This window comes from Cryptococcus depauperatus, chromosome 2 (assembly GCF_001720195.1).
Source record: "Cryptococcus depauperatus CBS 7841 chromosome 2, complete sequence".
Lineage (NCBI taxonomy): Eukaryota > Fungi > Basidiomycota > Tremellomycetes > Tremellales > Cryptococcaceae > Cryptococcus > Cryptococcus depauperatus.
In genome coordinates, this window is record NC_089469.1 from 1,790,414 (window position 1) to 1,817,222 (window position 26,809).

At 42.2% G+C, this 26,809-nt stretch overlaps 7 protein-coding genes across 7 annotated transcripts; 3 read left to right on the forward strand and 4 right to left on the reverse strand.

The window, feature by feature from the left end:
- Positions 1-7,801: 7,801 nt before the first annotated feature.
- Positions 7,802-9,082, reverse strand: L203_101987 (GTP-binding nuclear protein spi1; the record flags this gene model as incomplete). The annotated part of the gene is made up of 10 exons (XM_066211417.1): positions 7,802-7,819; positions 7,872-7,998; positions 8,117-8,163; positions 8,213-8,250; positions 8,315-8,357; positions 8,419-8,678; positions 8,732-8,755; positions 8,808-8,835; positions 8,932-8,961; positions 9,029-9,082. 10 exons carry the CDS (start codon positions 9,080-9,082, stop codon positions 7,802-7,804), a joined length of 669 nt encoding a protein of 222 aa, XP_066067514.1.
- A 295-nt stretch (positions 9,083-9,377) lies between these two features.
- Positions 9,378-11,726, forward strand: L203_101988 (uncharacterized protein; the record flags this gene model as incomplete). Its single annotated transcript, XM_066211418.1, has 12 exons — positions 9,378-9,417; positions 9,485-9,552; positions 9,604-9,729; positions 9,786-10,113; positions 10,170-10,219; positions 10,581-10,646; positions 10,705-10,890; positions 10,951-11,274; positions 11,336-11,515; positions 11,572-11,602; positions 11,655-11,664; positions 11,717-11,726. The coding sequence occupies 12 exons, from the start codon at positions 9,378-9,380 to the stop codon at positions 11,724-11,726; spliced, it is 1,419 nt and encodes a 472-aa protein (XP_066067515.1).
- Positions 11,727-11,865: 139 nt separating this feature from the next.
- On the reverse strand, positions 11,866-13,586 carry L203_101989 (uncharacterized protein; the record flags this gene model as incomplete). The annotated part of the gene is made up of 8 exons (XM_066211419.1): positions 11,866-12,341; positions 12,397-12,734; positions 12,784-12,816; positions 12,875-12,953; positions 12,997-13,071; positions 13,119-13,209; positions 13,263-13,270; positions 13,322-13,586. 8 exons carry the CDS (start codon positions 13,584-13,586, stop codon positions 11,866-11,868), a joined length of 1,365 nt encoding a protein of 454 aa, XP_066067516.1.
- A 773-nt stretch (positions 13,587-14,359) lies between these two features.
- L203_101990 (uncharacterized protein) lies at positions 14,360-15,952 on the reverse strand (the record flags this gene model as incomplete). Its single annotated transcript, XM_066211420.1, has 12 exons — positions 14,360-14,371; positions 14,429-14,461; positions 14,513-14,536; positions 14,589-14,639; positions 14,697-14,816; positions 14,881-14,901; positions 14,984-15,082; positions 15,140-15,348; positions 15,414-15,526; positions 15,573-15,745; positions 15,795-15,830; positions 15,887-15,952. The coding sequence occupies 12 exons, from the start codon at positions 15,950-15,952 to the stop codon at positions 14,360-14,362; spliced, it is 957 nt and encodes a 318-aa protein (XP_066067517.1).
- Positions 15,953-16,201: 249 nt separating this feature from the next.
- L203_101991 (uncharacterized protein) lies at positions 16,202-17,560 on the forward strand (the record flags this gene model as incomplete). Its single annotated transcript, XM_066211421.1, has 9 exons — positions 16,202-16,542; positions 16,603-16,636; positions 16,689-16,781; positions 16,828-16,931; positions 16,985-17,104; positions 17,182-17,231; positions 17,284-17,354; positions 17,408-17,485; positions 17,537-17,560. The coding sequence occupies 9 exons, from the start codon at positions 16,202-16,204 to the stop codon at positions 17,558-17,560; spliced, it is 915 nt and encodes a 304-aa protein (XP_066067518.1).
- A 100-nt stretch (positions 17,561-17,660) lies between these two features.
- Positions 17,661-24,485, reverse strand: L203_101992 (uncharacterized protein; the record flags this gene model as incomplete). The annotated part of the gene is made up of 36 exons (XM_066211422.1): positions 17,661-17,744; positions 17,809-17,885; positions 17,942-17,963; positions 18,030-18,100; positions 18,156-18,173; positions 18,237-18,304; positions 18,351-18,395; positions 18,448-18,860; positions 18,922-19,030; positions 19,073-19,265; positions 19,324-19,346; positions 19,399-19,465; positions 19,527-19,678; positions 19,740-19,830; positions 19,893-20,012; positions 20,058-20,145; positions 20,205-20,280; positions 20,328-20,394; positions 20,442-20,463; positions 20,513-20,860; positions 20,911-21,059; positions 21,111-21,164; positions 21,218-21,267; positions 21,318-21,618; positions 21,675-21,955; positions 22,004-22,021; positions 22,077-22,153; positions 22,202-22,248; positions 22,298-22,401; positions 22,460-22,583; positions 22,635-22,699; positions 22,750-22,786; positions 22,838-22,886; positions 22,939-23,327; positions 23,376-23,501; positions 23,555-24,485. 36 exons carry the CDS (start codon positions 24,483-24,485, stop codon positions 17,661-17,663), a joined length of 4,956 nt encoding a protein of 1,651 aa, XP_066067519.1.
- A 292-nt stretch (positions 24,486-24,777) lies between these two features.
- Positions 24,778-26,425, forward strand: L203_101993 (uncharacterized protein; the record flags this gene model as incomplete). The annotated part of the gene is made up of 8 exons (XM_066211423.1): positions 24,778-24,903; positions 25,022-25,044; positions 25,100-25,113; positions 25,172-25,257; positions 25,317-25,413; positions 25,484-25,911; positions 25,959-26,167; positions 26,329-26,425. The coding sequence occupies 8 exons, from the start codon at positions 24,778-24,780 to the stop codon at positions 26,423-26,425; spliced, it is 1,080 nt and encodes a 359-aa protein (XP_066067520.1).
- Positions 26,426-26,809: the final 384 nt, after the last annotated feature.

Below are 26,809 nucleotides of genomic sequence, written 5' to 3' on the forward strand. Positions count from 1 at the left end.
CTACGGTCTATCAGAGGTAGAACTGAAAACGTTGCGTGAATATTTGGACGATAATTTGAAGAAAGGATTCATTCGACAGAGTACCAGCCCGGCAGGATCACCAATCCTGTTTGTCAAAAAGGCAGATGGATCCCTACGACTCTGTGTGGACTACCGTCAGCTCAACAAGATCACAAGGAAAAACCGGTACCCACTACCACTCATACAAGAATCTCTCGACCGTCTGAAGGAAGCATCATGGTTTTCCAAGATTGATCTCCGCGCCGCATACAATCTCATTCGAATCAAGGAGGGCGATGAGTGGAAAACCGCGTTCAGAACACGTTATGGACATTTCGAGTACCAAGTCATGCCTTTCGGACTTACCAATTGTTACAGTTCTGTAACAATAGGTTATAAGCAATGCATAAGTTGGTGTTCGAGCACCATTAACAATCCTTTTGCGGGTAATTGATGCATTGGTTAAACCGTTACAATTGGTTAAACCGTTACAACGTGTACGATAGGACTTGTGTTGACACTCGGAGGTAGGTCCAGCTTCACTGCGTTTTTCCCTATGAATGCCGTCAACTTATAAGGTCCAATGTAACGAGCTTCCAACTTGGCAGAAGGTCGTTCTGTTGACAAGTTCTTGGTACTCAGAAAAACCTCGCTTCCTATTTCCATTTTCGGCACTGGCAAGTGCTTCTTGTTATACTGCTTCGTTGACCGTTCATTAGCCTGTTTGATACATTCTTCTATTCCTTTGTATCGCTCAAACGTGTTGACATCCACTTGATTCTCTTTTGCTGCTTCCAGCCTTCCTTCAATTGCGTCAATGTCGAATCGAACGTTACAGCCATATAAGGCTTCAAACGGGGACAGTCCAGTGCTGTGGCTAGGAGCATTGTTATAAGCAAATTCTGCCGACGGTAAGAGACTACACCAGTCATCCATCTGATACGAGGTATAGATGCTCAAGTACTGCTCCAAGTGTTGGTTTATCCTCTCCGTTTGTCCATCGGTCTGTGGATGGTATGGCGACGAGTATACATTACTCATTCCTGCAAGCTTAGCAAACTCGCGCCACCATTGAGAAATAAAAACAGAACCTCGGTCAGACACTACCTTCTCTGGAACGCCATGCTTCGAGAATATGTGCTGTACAAAGAGCTCGGCAAGTTCTGTTGATGTGATATTTGTAGTAACTGCAATGAAGTGTGCCATCTTTGAGAAACGATCGACTACTACTAGGATTGCATCGTTGTTACAGTTCCACTGTAACCCCACGGAGATGGGTGGAAGTCCGACAGGGAGGAGTGTGTATTAAGTTCTGTATTTTGTATCTTAGTTCTTTATCTTCAATTCAATGCATGTCCAGGAGTAAAACTCTAGGCCTGTTGAATTAATACATATATATATAACCGTGAAACCTAGTACCAAGAACCTTAGAACCGAGAACTCCTAGAACCCAAGCACCTTAACTTCCTCAACCCGCCCCAAAGAAACAATTATAGGGCAGGCCGTGACAATTTGAATTGAAGATTTTCATCGCGCCTTGGGGAAGAAGTGAATGTCTAGAAACGACGTTGCACACCAATATAATCTAAGAAAACAAAAACAAAACCAATCTGGGATGGAAAGTGTTGAAGTGATACATGCGTTGAGGACAGAGATGGAGAAGATGCGGTTGAGGCAAGAGAGCCTGGAAGAAGAGAACAAGAAGCTTCAAAATAAGCTAGAGCTTTTTGAAGAAAAAAGTACTGAAATTCAGCTGGAAGACAATATCAATGTCAAACAAGAAAATCAAGATAACAAGGAAGTTTACAAAACTCCCTTCGTGAAAGCCGAAAAACGCTTCGTAACTCCAGAACGTTTTGACGGTAGCAATTCGACCTCGTTGAGTTATTTTCTCTTCCAGTGTCGCAGCGAATTTGCTCAAAACCCAATCGGTTATACGTCAGAAGAGTCGAAGGTATGCTTTGCGGCGAATTTCTTAGCTGGACCAGTAGCCGAGACGGTGGTTGCGTACATGGAGGAGGATTCCTGTGTGTGGAGAAATAACTTCGAAGCCTTCGCGAAGTTCCTGACTGAAGGCTGGGGAGATCCAAAAAAGCGCCAGACGGCATTAGAAAAGCTAGAGAATATCCGTCAAAATTCTCAGACAGCACGCCAAATGTTCCTGGAATTTGATCGCTACCGAGCCGTAGTTAGCGATTACCCAGCGCCTATCATTATTAGGCTGGCAGAAAAGGCTTTGAGGATTGAAGTATTGGAAAGAATGGAGTTGAAAGAAGCAGAGGAGTGGACAGATTTTGAGGAGTTTAGATCCGAGGCTATAAAAAAGGACGAACTCTGGAGGAAACTGGAGAAAATAAAAAAGGAAACATACCGTCAAAACTCTGAGAACCGTCATGTATCTTTCAAAGAAAAGCCATCGGGTACTTACACCACCCCAGCAATGATTCCGGGTGATCCACCAGTAGAATGGATCGATGGGCAGTTGGCGGACAAGGAAAAGAAATGGAGGAGGATGAATCACCGCTGTCTAAGATGCAGAGCCCCGGGTCACATCGCAGAGCATTGCAAGACTGGGAAAAAGATGGTTAGGCAGGTGCAGATGGAAGTGGAGGAGGAAGATGAAACAGAGGAAGTGAGTAAACTTCCTTACCCTTCATCCAATTCTGAGCCACCGACACGTCTATCTCCTGGGTTTTTACCGTTGTCGCGTACTAATAAACAACCAGAGGTAGAAATACGTCTGAGTAGTGACAAAATAGTTTACAAAAATGTTATTGCGCTGTTAGATACCGGTTCCAGTGGCTGTTTCATCCAACCAACAAGTGCACTATTGAAATCGGCACAGATATCCTGCTATAAGTCGAAAGTAACGATGAAATATCTGGATGGTCACCAAAAACAATTTGACAGTCTTAGGTTTACCGAATTATGGATAAATATCGATTCGAGCAAACCACCCATTCCAGTTAGAGCCGACATCTTACCATTTAATGGCCCAGAGATGTTATTGGGTGACGATTTTATGTCGAAAAATGGTTTAAAGATTGACTATGACACACTTACAGTGACTTTTAGGCAACCAAGTTCCCTAGTCACAGGTGCAAATGCGATAACATTGAAGAAAAACAATTGGAAGTCTTCGATTCGCATTGTACGATCAAATAAAACAGAGTGGATACATGAAAGTAAAACAAATACAAAGCAAAAAGACAAAGAATTGGAAGAAATCAAGCAAGTTGTTCCATTTCCATTCCATGAGTTCCTTGACTTGTTTAGGGAAAGCAGAAGTAAAGCACTTCCACCCAGCCGGCCAAAATATGACTTGAAAATCGAATTGATCCCGGACGCGGAAGTTAAGAAGACAGGCATTTATCCAATGTCGCGTCCTGAAGAAGATTTCCTCCGGCAATGGATAAAAGATGGACTTGCTAGTGGCCAATTGCGAAAGTCTCAATCACCATATGGCTCTCCTGTCTTCTTGATCCCAAAACAAGGTAAAGTACCGTACCGTGTGGTGACAGATTACAGGGCAATCAACAACAAGACAATCAAGAGCAGTTATCCGATACCTCGCTCAGATGCGCTAGTCGAACGTCTTCAAACTGGCCGAGTATTTACAAAGCTTGATTTGAAAGGCGCATACCAACTGTTGCGCATCAGAGAGGGAGATGAGAACAAGGCGGCGCTGAAGACGAGGTATGGTACGTACGATTCTCTTGTTGTTCGAGACGGGTTGTGCAATGCCCCCGCTAGTTTTCAGTATTTTCTCAATGATATCTTTGAGGACTTATTGGATGAAGGCGTGGTTGTTTATGTGGATGACATTGTTGTCTATGCAGACACAATGAAGGAGCTTACTGCCTTAGTTTACGAAGTGCTGCGTCGCCTGTGGGAAAACAAGCTTGTGGTAAATGCAACAAAATGTGAGTGGCAGCAGGAAGAAATAACCTTTCTAGGTCATAGGGTATCACACGGCAAGACACAGTTGCCTGATAACAAGATCAAAGCGGTAGTAGAATGGCCAACCCCAAAGACACAGAAGCAGCTACGAAAGTTCCTTGGATTCTCCAGCTGGTGCCGAAGATTTATCAAAGACTATGCTCACATGGCAGGTCCTATGTCAAGACTCCTACGTAAAAATGTTGAATGGGAATGGTCAGACGATTGCCAGAGATCATTTGAAGTGCTGCGAAATGCATTTACAGTTGATCCGGTCATGAAATTATACGATAACTCGCAGCAAGTCATACTCGAAACGGATGCGTCGGATTGTGCGGTAGGTGCTGTTGCCTTTCAATATTTCGAAAATGCACATACGGGAAGTTTGACAAAACATGCGGTGGCTTATTGGTCACGCATTATGTCTGATACTGAACGCCGATATTCTGTAGGTGAAAAAGAACTACTAGCAATTGTAGATGCTCTTAGAGAATGGCGTCATTGGCTGCTGAGCTGTCCGGGACCGATTCAAGTCATTACGGACCATAAAAACCTCGAATACTTCATGGTGAAGCGTCAACTAGGACGCAGACAAGGAATATGGCTGGATGAACTTGCTGAGTTCAATTTCCAAATATACTATCGACCGGGTCGTGAAAACGATGCTGCTGACGCACTTTCACGCAGACCAGATTACCACATAGGTAAAGGCGTATCGATGGATGAAGCAACTAACCCTTCTAGTTTTGCACAACTGTTACCTGTTATGGAGGAGTGGAAAGAGAAAGAAGTAGAAAAGTGTATAAGAGGAGTCACAGTGAGCACGAATCCTGTTCAGAGAAACCTTTCATTGCGTGAAAAGATCATGGAGGGCATGATGATCGATGAGAAGTTGATCAAAATGCGCGCTCGTGGACTGCAAGTAGTAATCTACGGACGAACATTGCCGACTGATTGTGATGCTATTGGTTGGACGGCTGACGGGCTACTGACATTCAAAGAGCGAATAGTTGTCCCAGATTATAAAGATGCAAGGCTAGATATTCTACGAATGCGTCATGATTCAAAGTTCTCAGGCCACCCAGGCAGAGATCGAACATTGACAATGATCAAAAGGGATTACTACTGGGACAATATGAAACGAATGGTAGCCGGATACGTCAAGTCATGCCACGAATGTGCAAGACACAAACCAAAACGTCACGCGCCGTATGGCTTACTGCAGCCTTTACCAGTTCCATCTCGCCCATGGTCTGAGATATCGATGGATATGATAGGACCATTGGTAAAATCAAATGGCCATGATGCTATCTTGGTAATTGTTGATCGGTTCTCAAAGATGGCGCATTTCATTGCAGTTACTACAAATATCACATCAACAGAACTTGCCGAGCTCTTTGTACAGCACATATTCTCGAAGCATGGCGTTCCAGAAAAGGTAGTGTCTGACCGAGGTTCTGTTTTTATTTCTCAATGGTGGCGCGAGTTTGCTAAGCTTGCAGGAATGAGTAATGTATACTCGTCGCCATACCATCCACAGACCGATGGACAAACGGAGAGGATAAACCAACACTTGGAGCAGTACTTGAGCATCTATACCTCGTATCAGATGGATGACTGGTGTAGTCTCTTACCGTCGGCAGAATTTGCTTATAACAATGCTCCTAGCCACAGCACTGGACTGTCCCCGTTTGAAGCCTTATATGGCTGTAACGTTCGATTCGACATTGATGCAATCGAAGGAAGGCTGGAAGCAGCAAAAGAGAATCAAGTGGATGTGAATACATTCGAGCGATATAAAGGAATAGAGGAATGTATTAAGCAAGCTAATGTACAGTCAGCCAAGCAATATAACAAGAAGCACTTGCCAGTGCCGAAGATGGAAATAGGAAGCGAGGTCTTCTTGAGTATCAAGAACTTGTCAACAGAACGACCTTCTGCCAAGTTGGAAGCTCGCTTCATTGGACCTTATAAGTTGACAGCGTTCATAGATAAAAACGCAGTAAAACTTGATCTTCCGCCGAGTATTAAGACAAGTCCCATCGTTCACATCTCTCGCATCGAGCCCGCGTATCCAAATCAAATTCCTGGTCGTGTCCAACCACCTCCGCCGCCAGTTGTTGTCAATGGCGAAGAAGAATATGTGGTAGAAAGGATTGTAGACTCGAAAAGGAAGAAGTCGAAGCTGGTATACAAAGTGGAATGGAGAGGGTACACCGGGCCGGAACAGTACGATTGGTTGCCTGCGGAAGAAGTGCAGAAACTGGTGGCCTTGGATGAATTCCATCAGCGGTATCCAGAAAAACCAGGCGGTCCTCTAGAATCGTTGGATAAAACGAAGAGGAAGAGACTTCAGAGAGTACACTGAAGAGAATGAACAGGGACGTATTGTGAAGTATATGATGAGTACTGATATGTTCATCGCACAGGAGTGCTTTATTTTTTTCGGTGGGAGAAAGTCAGACTGTTACAGTTCCACTGTAACCCCACGGAGATGGGTGGAAGTCCGACAGGGAGGAGTGTGTATTAAGTTCTGTATTTTGTATCTTAGTTCTTTATCTTCAATTCAATGCATGTCCAGGAGTAAAACTCTAGGCCTGTTGAATTAACATACACATATATACGTAAATATATATAACCTTGGAACCTAGAACCACAGAACCCGAGAACCCAGAACCCAAGAACACCTTCTTCAACCCGCCTAAAAACAACACTCAGGGCAGGCCGTGACAGTTTGGTGGTGGAAGTGTCATGATTTGGGGATGTATGACGTGGTACGGAGTGGGCTATGCAGCCAAGATTGAAGGAAAGATGGATGCCGACCTCTATTGCTCAATATTGGAGGACGAACTACAACAAACCATTGAATACTATGCCCTCAACCGCTCAAAGATCATATTTCAACAAGACAACGATCCCAAACATACGAGCAAAAAAGCTAGCGAGTGGTTTCAAAATTGCAACATGAATACTTTGCGGTGGCCCGCTCAGTCTCCCGACCTCAACCCTATCGAGCACCTATGGGATCACCTCAAAAAAGAACTCAAAAGGGAGGAAGATGAGCCCCAAGGCATGTTAGAACTTTGGGAGAGGATTGAAAAGGTTTGGGATGAGATACCGGTGTTACGATCCTGTACCGGTGGCCTTCGAGTCCGGTACTAGAGGACGGTGGTGATGGGCTTACAGATAGTACTGTAAGTGGTGGTGGATACCCGTGTGGGAGTCGGACGGTTGTAGCTGAGGTAATTGTATGAATGTAATAGTGAGGCCTATTGGTATAACATATAATAATTGATCCTCGAAGAGGATCAAGCATTCTACGAGTACTTCTATATATCTATGTATTGGTATCAATAAACAAACGCAACTGTATCGCTATTGATACGCCAACAGACAGCAAGAAGTAAACAAGGATGACCGTACCAATGTTGCGACCCTATGCCGTAATGAGTGGTGTGTAGGATGGCATATGTGTAGGGTCGTAACATGATGTGAGCTTCGTTTGGTTCTTTGGTGTCATTCAGATACAATGTAGTGTGATAGACAAAGTGCATAATTATCAGACTGCATACTGTAGATACACTAGGATAGAGATTCCATTATAACGTTCAGCGTTAAAAGTAACCAAACGGGCGACGATGTTTCGAAATCAATGATAAACACAGTGATTTGGATATACACACAAATCAATAGCATTATTTCCAAGATAGCAAGGCATCATGATGGAAGTCTCCGTATTATAAGGCTGTATTCTTCAACTAAAACTTAACAGGGACACATTAGTAAACGCAGAATTCAAACCCGAAAACCATTATGATTTGCATCATTGCTAACAAACTTGTGCATTTACGTAACACGATCCTTAAAGATCAGCATCATCCTGAAGTGACTTATCAACAACGTCCATATTGTCCATGAAAATGAAGACATACCTCATCAGGCAAAGGCGCGTTGGCAGCAGCCTTGAGCTCTTCCTCATACTTGTCGATAAGAGCCTGGTCAACTTGAACCTCAGGAGGGGCAAGAGCAGGAGCGGCAACAAATTCAAGAGATTGGTTGCTATTATACTGTCAGATCAAATGAATAAAAAATAATGAAAAAACAAAACAAAATGAAATGAAAATGAAAACTGGACAAGTAATTTTACAAGGATAAAATGTTAAAAAGATTGACTTACCCAATAAGTTTCCTAGCAAGCCAAAGGAAAGGCTTTTCGAAGTTGTACTGAAAAGCGTCAATAAAGAAGAACGAAGATGAGAAGAATGATATCTACGTTGGATTTGGCGGAAATTTCGAAGTACTGAAGATTCTCTAAGAATATTGTCAGTCAAATTGCAATTAAACGATTTCTTAAGATGGATATTCGATGACTTACTCTTGCGATGGAAAGTTACATTACTAGTCTTGACTTTCCTTTCCTATAGAATATGATCAGTAGTTGCACATTAACGGGAGAGTGACGTTTTAATACTGTCATACCTTTACATCAACCTTGTTACCACAAAGGACGATAGGGATGTTTTCGCAAACTCGCTCAAGGTCTCGATGCCAATTTGGAACATTTTTGTAGGTGATACGAGAAGTAACGTCGAACATTATGATACCACATTGACCTTGAATATAGTAACCATCCCGAAGTCCTCCAAATTTCTCCTGGCCGGCGGTATCCCAAACATTAAAACATATGGTACCATAGTTAGTGTGGAAAGCAAGAGGATGAACCTCAACTCCGAGAGTGGCTATAAAGGTGAGAATCAATTTGAATCCTGCAAGCAAATTTTATCTTGCTTACCAATGTACTTCTTCTCGAATTCACCTACATAACGATGAGCTACATTACAACGCAACTCTAGCAAGCATCAACATACCAGTCAAGTGACGCTTGACAAAAGTGGTCTATGACGAAGCCATGAGCAGTTATCGATAGAAAAATAATAATTAGGGCTTACTTTTCCTGTACAAATTTGAATGAAAACACAGGTTAGTCAAAACTGTTTCCGCTGTCAATAACATCCACATACCCTAGGAAAAAAACAAGTTAGTTATATTAATCTGTATCGTATGTGAGAAAGAATCAATCAGAACGCACAGTACCACCGTCGCCACAAAGGACCAACTTGAAAGTTGCTTGAGGTTCGGCCATTCTGTGAATGTTTATCGAGTATGGAAAGTCTATAAGTCGCTGGAGCCGTGAACGGGCGTTTCGAAAATTTTCATATAAAGAAAAAGAGAAAAAGAGAAAGAGAAAGAAAATGCCTGAAAATGAAAAAAAATCGCGTTCAACGTTGATGGCCTAACAAATTGGGTGGTGCGTCAGACGAATTTCATTATTATTATTTTCTCCATTTTATCCCACAATCACGTGACTTGTCAATGACCTCTTATCACCCTGACTGTCTATAATCTTTCCTTGTCATCGTTCATTCGCTTAGAACACTATGCAAGACATCACTCTATGGTTTCAAGAAGAATGCAAGGGTCAGCCTTCCTTATGAAGACCATGTATCGAAGACTTGACGTTTTTTATTTCCTTATTTCTTTGCAGAGCTCCTGTGGGGCGGCCTTGTGAAGCCTGATTCATTATCTATGCTGGATGCGATGAAAGCACTTCAGGTGAGCTTTTTGAAAAAGGCAATCAGTTGATGCTAAATGAATCAATTCAAGCTCATGGATCCCAAAATGGACACAGGCATCTCGAGTAATCACATGTTTCAAGTTATCTTTGATCCTCAAACCCTTCTCTCCCCTACGGATACGCTATGGATTATGGATCAGATGCTGGCTTTGGAGGTAATGAACGATATTAGCCAATCTTCTATATCCTAACGATTGGCTGATTATTACAGGTTTTATGGTATCGAGGGGGATCGCTCGGCCAGACCGTCTATACAAGTCTCTACTATCACAATATACAGTTTCTAGCGGCACCACCAAATTTTACATCTTCACAGCAATTGGATCATCTACTTTATATGGTCTTTCGCTCATTCATTCTCCTGTATTGCAAAAGCATTGATTTAGTGTATAACGAACTCTCCAAAGGACATGTTTTTGAAGGGGAGGATTGCTTTTTAGATCATCATGGTATCCCAATACATTTTGAAGATTCAGTGGAAAGTATTATAGGCATCGTTAGTGAGGCCCTTGGATGGCTAGAGAGCGAACACTGCCTTTGTAGGTGTCGCCAAAATGCGCTTTTTTGTGCTAATTCATCTGCTTGCTATGTTTAGTGGAGGATAATATTCGAGATCAGCTCATTAATCGTGTTGTTTTTCATCGTGTAAGCTAGAAAAGTCGTGGCTATAGGCTCAAAAACAGAATTTCGTCTTGTATCTCGAAAGTGCTTCAAATACCTCCAGCACACAAAAGCAAAACCTGTTAGTCATGCGAATGATTGCAGAGGATATAATTCCGTCAACAAAAGCATCTTCAGTCGCCATGGCAGCATTCGATTCTCACATAATATCTTATCTTCGTCAGAACATGCCATATCCTGAACAGAAACAATTGAACTTCAGTGATTCTTGGGACACTATGCTTTGTCTAGTAAAGGAACTGTTATCTTTTGAGACAATGGAGGATGAGGCGAGCTGGGAGTCATGGAAGGTAAGTGATGACCTATTGAGTAAAGCTTACGTCAGTGTTTCTTCTGGGGACTAGGTACATCCATTAAAGAACAATTACCTCTACTCAGATCTTTGATGAAAGTACGTCTTGGTACAATCATAATAATACAGACTTTACTCATAGCTACTTATCTACAAGACCAGATTCATCGCTTTTTTTGATGACGATCATGGTGGTCTGTCTAAAACTTCCCAAATCATAACGCAAGCAATAAGACAAGAGATTCCGTCTCATTCTGTTCTTGCCGTGCTGGAAATATTCAGCAGCCAACATGAATATGCCGAATCACGCCAATTTCTGACTTGGAGAACCTTGCTCGCGAAGGTAAGTTGCAAGCTAGCTTCTGAAATGGTGATCAATACATTCATTAACCCATTATTTTAGAACATGACTCAAAACTTGACTCTATCCCTTTCCAACCGCCCACGCCAATATCGCTTACTTGCAAAACTCAGCGCGCAATATCATGAGCGTGCAGCAATGTGCCGACATCTTTCACAACAGGACTCATCGGCGTTATGTGCAGTTTTAGACGCTTTTCGACTCGATTGTATCCTCGACTCTGTCTTGAGTGCATTTGATTCAAATCTTGTCCATTCAACAGATGAGCGGGAGACCTGGTGGTGGATAACTACGGTGGCTGCTGCTCGAAACTCGGGACATTATTCAGCCACTGTCCGAGCTCTATGGGCAAAGGCATGGTTTAGCGTCGGTTTGGCCATGCAAATTGTATGTTGAAATAAAACAAGACTTGTTTTTAACTCGTAAGCTCTTGACCTTAGTACCTCTGGGATCGGACATTCCAAAATCTATTCATCGATTCAAGCTTCGCTACAAGCACTTTTACGGAGAAGTGTACTTGCCTGATGGATTAAAGAAAGCTCCTCAGTTAGTACCCGATTATTACACGTGGCTTCACAGGCGACAACTACTAGACGAGGCGACGAAAGTAGGTCCTATACCATAATCCTGCGCTGATGTACTGCATAGCCATCAGACATACAGAAAGCGTTGACGCATTTGAAAGCGGCTCGGTGTGCGTTTGAAAATTTGTTTTCAGAACCAAGACATAATGTGACTATGAGCAGTGATCTCATTGTAAGTTCTTAGTGTCTCGTTATTACACTGAATAATTGAACTTTTCTTACAGTCTGTCATAACATTTTTCCTGGCGAATTTGTCACATAACATACATATATTGTCTCAAGATAAACACGTAGCATGGGATAGAGAGTCAAGATTTCAACGCTGTAGTCGCTGGATTCTTCTTCTGAAGATATCGGAATAATGCATGAACTTTCAGCATGATGTTGCTGACTGTACCCGTTCAATGACTACTTCATAACCATCTTTTTGAGATTCTTGTTCGACTGCTTGAGTGTCATCTATAACATTGTTTACGCGTTCCGCCTCTTGCCTTCTCTGTTCAATATTTTTATGATCACAATGCTCTGACCTGGCCTTGATCGCATCAAAGACCTCTTTAACAGCGTTGCATTGTAGCCCTAAAGCTTCACGTATCTCAACCAGATTCCTGCTCTTGGATGTTAGAACTGTGATGCGCTTCCGTTCAGCTTTCGACATATTCGAAATGGGGGAAGGAGATGGTTTGAACTGCATTAATAAAAACTTCGTGTTTCCCCACGGATTCTTTGTGTATTCACTTAATGACAGCAGTTTTGGTATCACTTCAGTGAGGATGCACATAGGACCCGTCGGAAGAAAAACTGAAGGATTACGTTCAGCTGCTCTGGCAAGCATCACTGAATCTGCACCTGCAATAATTTCATTCAGGATCTTATCGCCTTTGCAGCTAACATGATATCATACCTGTTTCTGCTCGAATCCTCTCCCAATTGATCCACCCATCTCCGTCGCCATTACAGATAATGGGAATACCTCTCCTCTTGCCCAATTTAACTATGTCCCCAAGTCTTTCCCATAACGCTCTATCTCCAGGTCTCATATCTCTTGTTCGACAGTGAACAGTGAGGTTTTTAATACCTGTTCGCAATATACGAGACACGAGGTGAAGAGTAGCAGACTGCGTGGGTAAGAGACGTATTTTGCACGAGACAGGAAGGGATATATTCTCCAAAAGAGATCGGAGAATATTTAAAAGAAGGTCTGGAGTAGATAGAAGGGCAGCCCCCATGCCAGCGTGAGTTCTAATAATTGAGCGATCGCAATACAACATATCAGCATGGCGATACTTACGAGAACGGTTTAGGGCAGCCACAATTCAGATCACTGCTCGGCGGTCAGTCTTACTGATTCAGTTTAAATATGCTGTTACAAATGAACATACATCCCCGAAACGTCTTGTTGAACAGTCTGAGCTGCTTTTACAGCTAGTTGCGGATCAGAAGACCCAATCTGAAAAATCACTTATGGGACAGTTAGGGAAGACTGTCACTGACGAAAACTCACGAAAAGGCTTTTCAATTGGATGTGTTGTGAATATTGGTCCATGGCCTTTATGATAGGTGATAACTCCAGTATTGGCTACATCAATCAGATCATGAAGAGCCATAAGACAAAACGCTACTCACGATCTACACTCCTCTCAGCACCAATTATTGCCTTATCAACAACCTCAGGAGACCATACTAGTCCAGCGCCGTAATATAGAGAAAGCAAACGCTGCATTTCCGATTTTAACGATTAAATTGCCAATAAAGCAGAGCAACTCTCACCATTGGTACTGCCGTTCTTAATTAGCCTGTGAAGATAGTGACAAGCAAGCACTACTTACAGCTTCCAGTCCGGACCATAGGAGCTAGAACAAGTTTTTCTCTATAATTCAAATGTTTCTCATATCTCTTGATGTATTCTAATGGAAGTTTCATTTGTTCTTCAATCAGTTCTTCGGTTGAAGGACCACCATCCAAATGCTTATCAACGCCGTTCTTCGAGAGCGTTATCATAGGTCGAGGCCGAACGTCATGGATGTCATCTTCAAGTTTCGGGCGCTTGGAAATCTTTTCTTCATCAGATGTTGAAGTAAGATTTCGCGACATTGAAACGGATTTAAAGGTTGAAAACGATAGCCAGCGAGGATAATTTTTCCAGATACTTCTAATGACAGTTTGAGCACACAAGCTGTATACTACCATGCGAGGGGGAAAGCGTTGATCTTATATATGCGTAGAAGGTCAGGAGCAATCACAAATAGCAGGCGATAGAATATATCAATCTAAAAGATGTATATGTGTGGTCATGGTTAACATCTAAGAACTTTCCGTGTAGATCCTTACCTAATAGAAAAAGCTGATTCATGGCGCGCCTACACAGCTATATGTGTCGCTGCGTGCCTAAATCATGGATTTCAGAGTTATCTTTAGATGGTCTATTTTCTATCCACAATCGAATCGATGATGAAAGGCTCATGCAATCCTTATGTAAAAGCAAGCCTATCAAATAGCCAACACATGAAACGAACCATGAAGGCATTTCGTTCAAATTGGTACACACAGCAGCTTGTCAGGACTGGGTCACTCGGGTGGTTACAGTGCTTATGCCCTTGGGACGAGATACTACTTAGTAGTTAGGATATGATATATAGAGACAGAAAGCTAGATTCATTCTCTGGGGTTGTGTCTCTGGGTTGTCTATCCTTATATACATCTTCTCCTGTCCAGTGTATCCAACCCAACACACAACCTCCACCATCCTTGCTTGCTGTGTTTCTGACACAGCTTCGAACATTGACATTGTATAAAATGCATTGGAACAAGGCCAGATACGATACGTATAAAGGCCGAAACAAATGAAAGGATCTTGTACAGGCATCTCATGCAATGCGCTGAATTCAAACACAGTATTAGCGGTCGAATCAGATTGGAATGTCCATAGAACTCACATATGATCCATAATCTTTGTCTGGATCATAAACCTATAGACCGGCGAATCAGTACAGATGCACCAAAATTCTACTCAATCTCACCTCCCATCTGGAAGCCGGAAATATCTGTAGCAGGTTAAACGTGTTTTTCGTAGTCACTTGCGGGAGGATTACTTACATGTTTGTGTCTGTTGTACCATGACCTCTCCACCACCTTACCGGCATGAGACTATTACACAAGCACATCTGAGTAAGTCTACGCCCTAAGAGCCCATTTCAAGCTTACCTCATCTTTCTCGACAGTTGCATCTTGAACGAGACGAACATCATCGTGGACATCAAAGTTGAAGAGAGGCCCTGACTTGCCCCGTGCTTTGTTGATTATAAAATCGTAGAATGTATAATGCTTTTTATTATACAGTTATCAGCGACAATTTTTATATTGAGAATGTATATTGAAAAGTGCCTACATGTGGTATTATCAAATCTTCCTGTCAGATTACATAGTCATATCAGCGAGTGAAAAGTGGATGATATGATATGGATGGCTCAAACTAGAAGTTGCATACGTACTTTGATATACATTAGATTTTCAACGCTAGTCCCACGGAGTTCTGGAAATTGGGTGCGACATTTACTCAAAAACTGTGCGATGTCGTCGCCCTTTCTACACTATCAATGTGCATCTTGTCAGCAAGCACACTCAGTGTAATCACAAGTGTATAGCACCTCAACCGATTTGCGATGACCACTCCCATCCCAATATGAATATGTGATTTCAACAGGTTCGGCTTTGAGTTTTTCTTGTTGCACGAGCCACTCTTTGCGTAGCTTCTCTCTCTCCTCTGCTTCCTGTTGCTCACGATGCCTATCGGGTAAGAATGACGTATCAACAGTAGGATTCTTTGTAAGACGCTTTTTTCTTTCGCTTTGAGAGTCTACATTGTGCATAAAAGTTATCTTATCTTATACGACAATCATATTAAGCACTTTCCCAACCTACCTTCATCATTTCTCAACCTTTTATCATGAGACTTCTCATCTTCTTCGTCATCGTCGTCTGCGAACGACAGCTTCGCTCTTTCTTTTCTCTTCTTAGTTCTATTTGATGAGGTGCTGCAGATAATCAGTCAATAACCACATTTGTTGATGTGTAACTAACGTTTTGGTAGACTTGGCTTGAGCAGCAAGTTGCCGTTGCTGCTCTTCCAGATTGTCTTTCGTCCTTTTGAAATCTTGAAGAGTTACGAGACCAACAGTAGTCTTTATTAGTCGCTCGTCGATGTTTTCCGTGACACCAACAAAACGATCAACAGTATGATCTCTCTGAGACTCCTACATACTATCAGCGATAGTAGGAGGCTGTATATAGAATTGGTCCAACCTTTAGGAGCGCATCTTTTTGCCGTTGATGTTCAGCCTGTGGTAGTATTTGATCAGAGGACAATGTGGAGTTCATATATAAATGGCACTCACCGCTTCCCGTTCTCTTTGTTTGGCCAAAATAAGATGCCGGCGGCTTTCTTCTGGTGGGCCCGACATAAACAATGTTCTCCTACTGAAATATTAGGCTTGAGACAAGATAATTGTAGAAGTGAAGATAGAGACCGTTTTCCCAACAGCTGCTCTATCTACAAAGATTTTTTGTCCAAACTTGAATCAAGCTTATGGCAATTTACGTAAAATCCGCTCTGTCGACTACGAGTGAGAAAGAAGGCGGTGTTTTTGTGAAATCAATAAATTCATTTAAAGCTATCTTTCATCGTGGTTTAAATATTCAATTATTTCAGAATGTCGCCCCAATATGGCGACTCATACAATGACCCCTATTCTCGGCAACAACAGCACGTAGACCGTGGTTATGTGGATAATCCGGCACAGCAAGACCAAGCCTATGGCTATCTTGACAACCCATATGGAGAGGCGCCTCGTTATCCTACTTATCCCTCTGATCCCTCAGCCGGTGATTATCTGAACGCTTCTAGTACAGAAAAGATAGCGGAGGAATCTCAACTTGAGCACCAAGACACCCAACGAGCACAGCCTGGTCGCTCCGGCTTAGCCAAACCTCCCACAACGTCTTTTGCCGAAATGGGACCTCCCCCTAGAAGCACCGGTATCTTGCGGGTATGGTGAGTACTATGATGCCTTGAACAATAAAAGAGTTTATCTACTTATTCATTGATTTGCAGGAGAAAAGATGAACGAGGGAAACAATGGTCAAGGGTATGTTCTACACTGGCAATGGCGTAAAGCACTTGATAACTCAATCTTGAAGGGCGGAGGTGTTCGCATGTCCTTGCGTTTCTGTTGTTGTTGCTTCACTATTGCGATTATCATGATCATTAGCATCATACTGGCTATTGTACTGGTAAGTACGCTGTATATGTGTCATAGATTGCAATTAATATCAATAGTATGTCCGCCCACCGAGTGTTGCGCTCAACAGCGTTTCGTTAGGATCAAATCCTGTTTCCTTAGCTCTGAATGGGTTTACCGTTAGCTTTGATTTGAGTATAAGGTAGATTTATCACATCACTTGCCCAGGACTTTATCTAATTTCAAGTTACTTAGTGTCTCAAATCCAAATTGGTTTGACGCCAACTTCAAAGAGATTACTGCGAAAGCTAGATATCCCGGTAACAACGCCAACTCATTCGGTGGCGGCACTCTATATGGTCTTAATTTTAAGGGGTACACAGAGTCCACTTTCAATTTCCCTTTCACATTAAAGTAAGTTCTTGACACAGAGATCTCTGCTAATATCGAAGCTACACGCTTGCCAAAGATCCTAACAAGGTCATACTTAATGACCTCATGAGTATGCCGTCTTCTTTCTGTCCTTAAAAAGCAGTTAGGCTCATAATGTTTAGGTAAATGTGGCATCACTGGAGGGTCGGTTCGTGATATCACCGTCGATTATGACTTACACTTGAAACTCAAAGTCAGTCACTTTTTAGTGTTTCTTTTTCTTTGAGTCATTAATGTTATTGGTAGTTCCTTGGTTTAATCATCAGTCCTACTGTCAGTAATAGTGCCAGTTTCAAGTGTCCAATCACCGAGAAGGATATTGAGGTAAGATGGACCTTGGCAGGCAGTGTTCACTACTGATACGATTTGTAATAGTCAATCATTGGTAGTAGTACATGATTTCAGTCTATGAAGTTTCAGAATATGTGCATAGAAGGCAACAAGAATATTGTAACATTGTACAATGCAAGATTCATGCATGTGTCTATTATGAGATCATCTATGCTGAAAGTCTTTTTTTCTCCGCTTCTATAGCCATATTTTTCAGGTTTCTGAATTCAGTCCGTCCTGTAGCTCTACAAAGCTAAGATATTCACGTCAGCAAAATGCACGGTTTATCATGCACTGGGATTTATGCTGCCACTCACAGCATAGAATCTAGACCTATGGTCTCTGATTAGCTCTGCTGGACTGTCAAACTCTGCAATGTTTCCTTGATCCATGACTATGGACGTATTTAATCTTCACCCTTCCATATAAATAGCGACAATGATGACATACCTAAAACTTTATCAAAATCAATCTATGTTAATGATAGAATCAGCCTTTCTTCACTTTTGTTCATTACTAGCCTTTTGTTACTACGTACGATCGTATGTATTCGATGAGCAATTGTTAAAACTGTTGAATCTAAAAATTCCTCCCGGATAGTCTTGGAGACTGGGTTTCAAAACATGTATCAATATCTCCTACATTATAGGATATTTGGTCTTACTAAGAACATCTGTTTCATCTGTAAAAAAATCAAATTTCTGTAAGGATGCCAAATCTGGATGATATATGCAAAAACACCCACGATCAATTGAAGCAGTAGCTTCATCCATGAAAAGTATCTTGTTGCGTTTAAGAATAGCTCTTGCCATGCTGTCTCCGGCAATAAGCTAACTTCGTATTGTCACCTCGATCTCACCAGACAAGCTGTTTCTCTCCACTGGACAAGTTATCCCCGCTCTCACTGATAACCTGTTAACTACAACTGTTCACAAGAACATAACGATCCCACTCACCTTATATTATTGGAGAGGTCAAGGAAGATGTTCTTGTTTCTTGAATCCGCTTCATTGCCTTCACCTTCTGCTGGGGTAACAAAGTCTCCGTCTTTGATCAAATGAACTCTACGAAGAGCCTCAAATATTTCGACATCATCGTATTCGTCGAAAACATCCAAAGTCGATCGTAAAGTTCCAGAAAGAATAGTTGGATCCTGAGGAATAATTGTCACTCGGCTTCGAAGGTCAGTCAGGCCAATCTTAGAGATGTCAATGTCATCAATAATGATCCGGCCCTCAGTTGCTTCCACAAATCGGAAAAAGCTCAGAGCCAGAGTAGATTTCCCACAACCTGTCGAACCGACTATACCGATCTTTTGGCGAGGTGCGATCTCGAAAGATATGTGATGAAGAACACTAGGCAAATCGGGCTACCAATATTGATCTAAATGCTGCTTCAAGCCATAATTGTTCATAATCTTCACGACTCACCGCATATTTGATAACCAGGTTTTCAACTTGAATGGAACCTAAAGCTGGCCAGGCGGCAGGTGGTCTGGGCTCTACAAACTCAGGCGCTTCACGGGCAAGCTCAGTGAATCTGTGAAATAATGAGCTTGTATAACCATTACAGTTAACATACTCTTTGAGACGTTCAATTGCAACCATACTTTGCTCCAGCTGAACAAAACTTCTAACCACTTGTAGTAAATCTTGGCAAAGTGTGCCCGCAAATGCCAACGCAAAACCAGCCATCGCTGCATCGACGTTAGGGGCGATGAGCACCGCAACGCCTGTCAGCCCTATCATGACAGCGCTCAGTAGATTGAAACGAGCTGAGAATATTGTCAAAAATCTGCAGTCATATATCTGGTAAGGAAGAATAGAGATTACCAGATAACCATCGATTGACAGTCCTACATGGAGGAGAGTGAGTTTGGATGCCTTTCGAACAGTCAAAAGATTTACCAAGACCATGCAAAAGCAAGAAGATTTGTGTCTGCAAGCCTCATCATGTTTTTGAGAGCCAAAGTACCTTTCCGATGAGTAGTAAGTATAAAAGCCATATGGTTATGTTTGATCTAAAGATGACTAACTTGCACCAAAAGCACGCAATACCGCTATACCTGAGATAGTTTCTCCAAAGAGCGAATACAACGGAGATTGAGTAATGGAATCGAGACGTCTCATATCGCGGGAAGTCTGTCCGTAGATTGATCCAACTTGGTAATAAACGATGAGGACAATACTACAATTGAATCGTTGTTTTTGTATTTCAGTAAAAAAAATCAGCTTTTGATGCAACTTACAACCCGGCAAGAACAAAAGGTAGACCTCCAACATATACTATAGAAACGAAAGTTACTACCACATTTAGACCGTATGCTACAGTTTCTATGACTAGCCATCGACAAGTTTCAGCTGATCTGTTTATTTGGCTAGAGACTTCATCTTCAGCTTACAATGTTCGGCAGTGGACGAATCAAGACCTTCAATGTCTTTACCGAAACGATTCAACAGTCGGCCACGGCTTGTAGTATCATGGAATCGTAAGGTTGAGAAGAGAACAGATTCCAGCATGGCTGAAGAGAAATCAGATGTACTTTTCGCAGGTAAACTTGACTTACCATTGTGGAATTTTCTACTAGCTTGCAGTGAACCATAATATATCATGGCATATTGTAAAGAGGAGACGAAAACGCCAACAACACTTATCTGAAAGACGATAAGCGATTTGGTCATAACAGTGTTTAGAAATAGAATGATGTGCCAACCAATGAATAACCTATAACATAATAGCGAATGGTATGTCTCCCTTCATTGAAAGTTGAGCCCGATCCAGTCCAATACCTGAGAGAGACATGATAAATAAGTTGAGACCTGAGTCTGTTACTCACTCCAACCATCCTCTCTCCGCCACCGGAACTACCATTGCCAAACCCAGTGAAAACACGAAAAGAATCCCTAACAACAATCAATAACAAGGTGATGCCAAACAGTCGGTGTCTTACACCAAGTAGGACCTCCAAGCGACTATAATCCATTAGAACTTTATCCAGTCCATTCTGGATTAGTCACTCACTGTAAAATATGTTTTCCACGTATTCCACGCAATTCTCCCTTGTGCCCGCTTTTCGTCTTCGATCAGCTTTCTGGGTGGTTTCGGTTTCAAATCTGGCATAGAATTAGCCAAAGTGGTCTGGTCCTCTGGCGCCAAAGAACTGGTTTCGGAGTTGGGTTCTGTGGAAGCTGCAACAGCACTACTTAAGCTGACGACACTCTTTTGCACAGAGCTGATGAAGTTTTCTTCTATAGTCTTCTCTTCTTTCTGTTCGTCCTCTGTAAACTTGGCTCCGACATTATCTTCTAATTGTTCCATTAAGTTTAAAGCTACGAAATCATCCCTTGTGCCAGAATATTTGACATTTCCCTTATCGTGGACTAATCAGCTGATATGGACAAAGTGAAATAAGAACTCACATTTTCAAGAGCAACGATATAAGCTGCAGCGGGAGAGACGAGAGCGGTGTGATGTGAAACAATGATGATGGTTCTGTTCTCGATCATAGGGCCTTGAAGACAGTCCAACATGATTGCATTGGCTGTGTGAGCATCTACAGCGCTTAAGACTAAAGAATACATTATAAGTTCATCTGTTTATATCGTCTCTATGAGCTTACCATCATCAAGCAATAGCACACCAGCACGACTGTAGATCGCACGAGCAAGAGACACTGAAAGATTTTTCATAAATTCCCATTGCTCATTGGTCTTTTTTTATACTAACCTCGGGCTTTTTGACCACCACTAAGATTGAGACCTTGTTCTCCAATTTCGCTACATAAGTGTCACGGTATGGCTCATTCATCAAGCGGCGATAAACTCACGTCTGATCACCATCTTCAAGTATTTTCAAATCAGCTGTTAAAGAACAAACGTCAATCACTTGTCTATACCTCTCAGGATCCCACGGGGCAGAGAAGATGATATTGTCTTTTATAGATGCGTTCTGTAGCCAGGTTTGCTGAGGAACATATGCAGTCATATTGGGAATGATCCAAGCTTCTTCTTTTTGTCTAATTGAAGTATGGTCCATAACATCAGGAGAAGATCGAGGACAGGTGACACAGCCAGTTAACAGATCCGCCTCTCCGAGAAGGCCGTTCAAAAGAAGGGATTTGCCTGAACCTAACGAAGAAATTAGCACTAAATGTTCTGAGTCTTTACCATTGATACTATCCTACCTAGTCGACCGCAAATCAAAGATAGCTTGCCCCGCGGGAAGCGGAGATTGAGGTTGGCAAGAGTAAAAGAATTTTTTGGAGTAATTGTTGATCGTGTGACCAAGCCGTCATCAACAGCGTGGGTTAAATCATTGCGAGGCCAAGTATATGTTGCGGACGATAATATGATATCTTCTAATCCATCGGATTCTTCAATGACAGGTACTTCTGCCAGAGAAAGATACTTTTCAATACGTTTACACGAAACAAATCCCTGCAGTGCGTCGATAAAAGCCACTGGACTGGTGGTATATCAATAAATTTGCTGTACACGGAGTCACAACACTCACATCGCATTGAGCGCAAATCTAAATAAAACACAAGATCAGTATATGCGATGTGACTTATCAAGTTAAGACTGACCTCAGTTCTGCAAACACAGCGACAGAGGTGAAAGCAACAGAAGGCGTCAACTGTTGGCCTTTGACAAGTGTATAATGCTGGAAAGCATCAGTTTGGAAAGATGGCGGAACTCTCAAGAAACCTACAAGAAAAGATACGACAGTGACCATTACAGGGGTCAGAGCCCATATACCTATTTACAGCAAATCAATATCATCCTTGCTCGTAGAAGGGGGTCTTACAAATGAAGGCAACTTCGATTTGATAGTTCTTGGCTTGAAATGACAATTCGCTTTTCCTGATTGTTCGTACACGTTTCTCAAAAGATCTCTCCCATGCCATGAACCTAGAATGACGATGATTAGCCCTCTTTGTCTGATTATGTGAAGTAGAACAGAGCTCACTTGAGCATGCGAATACCTTGAAGAATTTCATTCATGAGAGCTGTTCGTTGGTCTCTGGTCTTCATTAAATTTTCTTCAGCTTCTACCACAATCTTCGTCGCAAAATGGTTAAGAGGAAGGAAAACTAAAATTGCCAGTCAGTTTGATATTAACAAAGTCATAATCCATAATTTACGAATAGCAGTTAGTAAGCCATACATTGCTGAAATACCGAGGAGTTTGAATAGGAAAATGCTGGCTCTGAATGGCAATTAGCTCCAGAATCGACTCTCTTCAGAAAGCCCACGAACATGATAACCTCTAAAGGAGAATCTACGATAGCGAATACTGTAAAGTGATGTGAGCAGAATAACCTCAGCAATGGCTCCTTCTACTGACAATGAAAGACAAACTCGGTGACGTGATCAACGTCCACGGTAAACAGCGTCTAAAAGGCATCAGGAAAGTGGAAATCAGATACCGCCCATGCCAGCACCTACCATAATTTGAGTTTTTGAATTTACCTCCTCTTCATCTTCGTCGCATTGCTCCTCTTGCTCCCTCTTCTTGTCATTGTTGGTCTTTTTTGTATCACTCTGCCTCCTATCTTCTCCACCGGAAGCAACATCCTTTTTCAATAGTGTTTTTTTAAAAAGCATGGTGTTGAGCTGCAGTCTGATTTTACCCTGAAGATAAGTAGAACTTATAGACCAAGTGATACCAGAGGCGACAAACACAAGAGCATTGGAGAGGAACATGCCAAAACACAGAAACCATCCCCAAGCTGGTTCTGATCGCGAAGGGTCGTTCTCCAAATAATTTATAAACAGATTTAACAGATAATGGGGAAGGTAGTACCCAATTGCAGTCGTACTAGCAAGTAAAGTTTCTTCTGAAAAATTAGCACAATCCAGCAGCAACTTCAAGAGAGACTTGCGCGCCCACAATAGACCAGAATTGACCTTTGCGATTATCCATAACAGGTTGATGCCTTCCATCCGACCCAGGGGGCTCTTGGGGTTTCCATAGGTTTTCTTCATTTTCCTGAATTGCGGTAGAGCTCCTGATTACATATGTGTGAGCAATGCTACTAACAACTGTTATAGACTGACTCACGAAGGGTTGCTGGTAGGATAGGTAGATCCCACACATCCATAGTTTCCGCCACGTAGCCTTTACGAATGACCTCGGTGGCATACCCAAACAATAACCATTCTACCACTGTTGCTTGAACTTCTGAACTGACGTTAGGCATGTTCGGATCTAATGAAGACGAGTCTTGAGGAACTGAATTGACAATTTTAGAAGGATAGATAGAACTGAGTGGAAGGTAAAGAGGGGGGCCTCGACGAAGCGAGAGGACAATCACCAAAGGTGGGATATACAAAATAGGAAGCAGAGCTTTTGAGATGATAACAAGCGATTTGGTGCGCATAATATACGCCACTCCGACTGATTCAGGTATGGCAAGTAGTGAAGGGTAAGGGGTTGAAGGCAGTAAGGCCAAGAGCGCAAGAATGATGAACTGTGTGAATATGACAACAGAGTTGTGGATAGTCGTCGCCCAGTGAGATGCCACCTCGTTCTGGAAAAGATGCCAAAAGCCAATGAGAAGAGTGATTATCTGGGATGGGAGAAGGAGTGCCGGAAGAATGATAGCTCTTTGGTGGGCGTCCAGATCTTTATCAAAAACGGCAACACTGTATCCGAGGAGAACGGTATTGCATAAGAGAGGAGGGATCATGAACCCAATGATAGCGAGCTTTCTTCTTTTCATGGAGGCCCAAAACTTTTCGGGTTCTACAGGAGTACCATCTTCAAAAACGACAGGATCGTCAATGTCGAATGGATCTTTTTCTTCTAGGACACATCCATTCAGTGCCTCTCCAATATGTGTCGGAAGCGATATATGCTGTTTTCTGTTCAGTACATGTTGGATAGGAGAGTCTGGATGGGTGGAAAGGTAGATGGTGAAAGAAGTGAGGGTGATGAGAGGTATGAGGGCCGTTGATGCAAGATCAAGGATGCCAGACATCGCCAGGAGCATACGTCTACTTTACACAGCCCAGATAAATAGGCTTGGGAAGCAAGAGTTCTTTTCAAAACTCACCTTTATAAGATAAAGAAAGTTGTAGGAAGAAGAAAACAATATTTATAGTCACTACTGAACTCGGATCCGACGGACCATGCCCGGCGTGACAACGGATCAAGACAACCAAAGTAATTTAATAGTGATGTCATCGAAAATTAGTATTAATGTATTGTTGCAACTTAGAGCCTTGTCTTGTCTATTCTTTCTTTATTTTTATTTATTTTTTTATTTCTATTTTTGACTTACCATGTCCCAGCAACGAGATTTTCCTAAAGCCGTACTTTACTCGTGGCCATCCTCAGTGTGGTCGATTGTCCCACAGCTTTGCCTATACGAAAAAGGCTATTCTGAAGATGAATACATTATCAAATATGTAGATATTAGTAAGTACATATCAGGTAGTTAGACCAATGCTGACCTTCTCTGTAGCCAAGGGAGAGGCAAGTTTTAATTTCATTTCTTTCAAACACTGCAGCTGACTCGTTGAGAAGAACTTCAATCCCTCTTACCTCAAGTCAGTAGGATTTTACAAGCATTTGATTCGATTACAGACTGACTTTTCTTTCCAGAATTAACATCCACGGCAAGTAGCTGCTAGAAGAGTCATTCAGTAGCCCATATTGGATCTAACATCGTTAAAGGTACTATTCCCACCCTTGTTGTCCCCATTCTAGAGACAACTGGTATTGATGTCGACACAAAATATCGCTCACTCAAGGACACTGTCGTGAGCTTGCATTTCCTTCATAGCACGATGCTTTGCTTATGTGTTATCCATACGGCTAGTCCATATGCGATTTTCTCGACCAGGCTCGGAGCGCACATTCGTCTAATACTTCATCTAACAAGCCTGCTCCTACTCTGGGTTCAGCTACTATTGACGGTGAGCCTGTGGCGTCGACGATTTGATATAAAAACTTACACAATATATTTCCAATAACTTTGTCATGTAGCCAAAGTGACTTCCGACGCCATCATTGATCTCATTCATCTGCCTGCAGTTGATCCCAATTTTATAGCCATAGCAGCTCTCAATGCTCAAGAATTAAAGGAAAAAGCTTCACAGAGGCCAGGAAAATCACTTTCTGCCCGTCGAGAGGCTCTTCAAAAGTATATAACAGAAGCTCGAGAATCTGTCTCACAACCGTCCGTGACTGCCAAAGAAGGTTCTCTTACCTATAATCAAAAAATCATTCAATTTCTTGAGGAAAAACTTAAAGTGAATGAAGAGGTTTGGGAAATTTATAACGGAACTGCAGGTCAGGAGAAGGAAGAACAATTTTATCAGGTTTCAAACAAAGCTTGGAGCGAAAACTTGCCAGGAGTCTTAGAAAAACTTGAGGAAATGATAGAAGGTCCATTCACGATGGGTGATCAGCTTGTGGGTATAAAACGTTCCACGTGTTATTAGACTAATGCGACGGCTAGTCACTTGCCGATCTTCACGCTATATCCTGGCTGGCTCGCATTATCTCTATTGCTGGGGGCAAACCTGTTGCCGACGGAATTGATGCCATTTCGACCAAGACAGGCAAGCCAATTGAACCCAAACTCAAAAAATTTTGGGAGTCTTGGTTGGAGAGAGAAAGTTTTCAAAAGGTCTTGGTTCCTGCATGTGTAGCATTTGCAGAAATGAAGTGATTAGTGGTAAATGACAAACAAGAGTACATTGATATCATCTTTCAAACTAGGTGGAAAAGAATATTGTATGACCAAGGCATGAAAATAGTGTGTATTTAACGAATCAAAAGAATCACCGTCTCGCATACATGGTCCTTGAACCCACTGACGTTGGTAGTTCTATGAATCTGAAGAAAAGGCGTGAGCCCTTTGTCCTCATCGACCAACTCTGGTTCCCCATTGATCAGTTACTGCCCAACGATGGTGCTCCTTAATCTCTGGCAGCAGCTTGTGCTCCCCAGTCTCGCTGAACAATCTATCACGTTAGAAGTTTGCTAAACCCTTTCCATGCTTACCTATAGCGAGTGTTGTAGCATCGGAGTTTGCATCTTGAGACGCTTGGATTCTTGATCTCCTCAACAGACAACATTGTGAAGCTTCCCCAATTACACAACGAATGCTCAAGAGGTATTCATTATTCCTCAGCATAACTTGACGATATAGTCATTTCCTCTAATCTTGATAATGCTCGTGTCTGCAAACGCAAGTATCATCACCTTCTCTTCTTCAATCTTGGAAGAGCTGAAATTTTACGTAAGCGACTTTTTCAACTTCTTGTCAGGATGATGTACAAGGTGCGGATATAAGAAGACAGGATA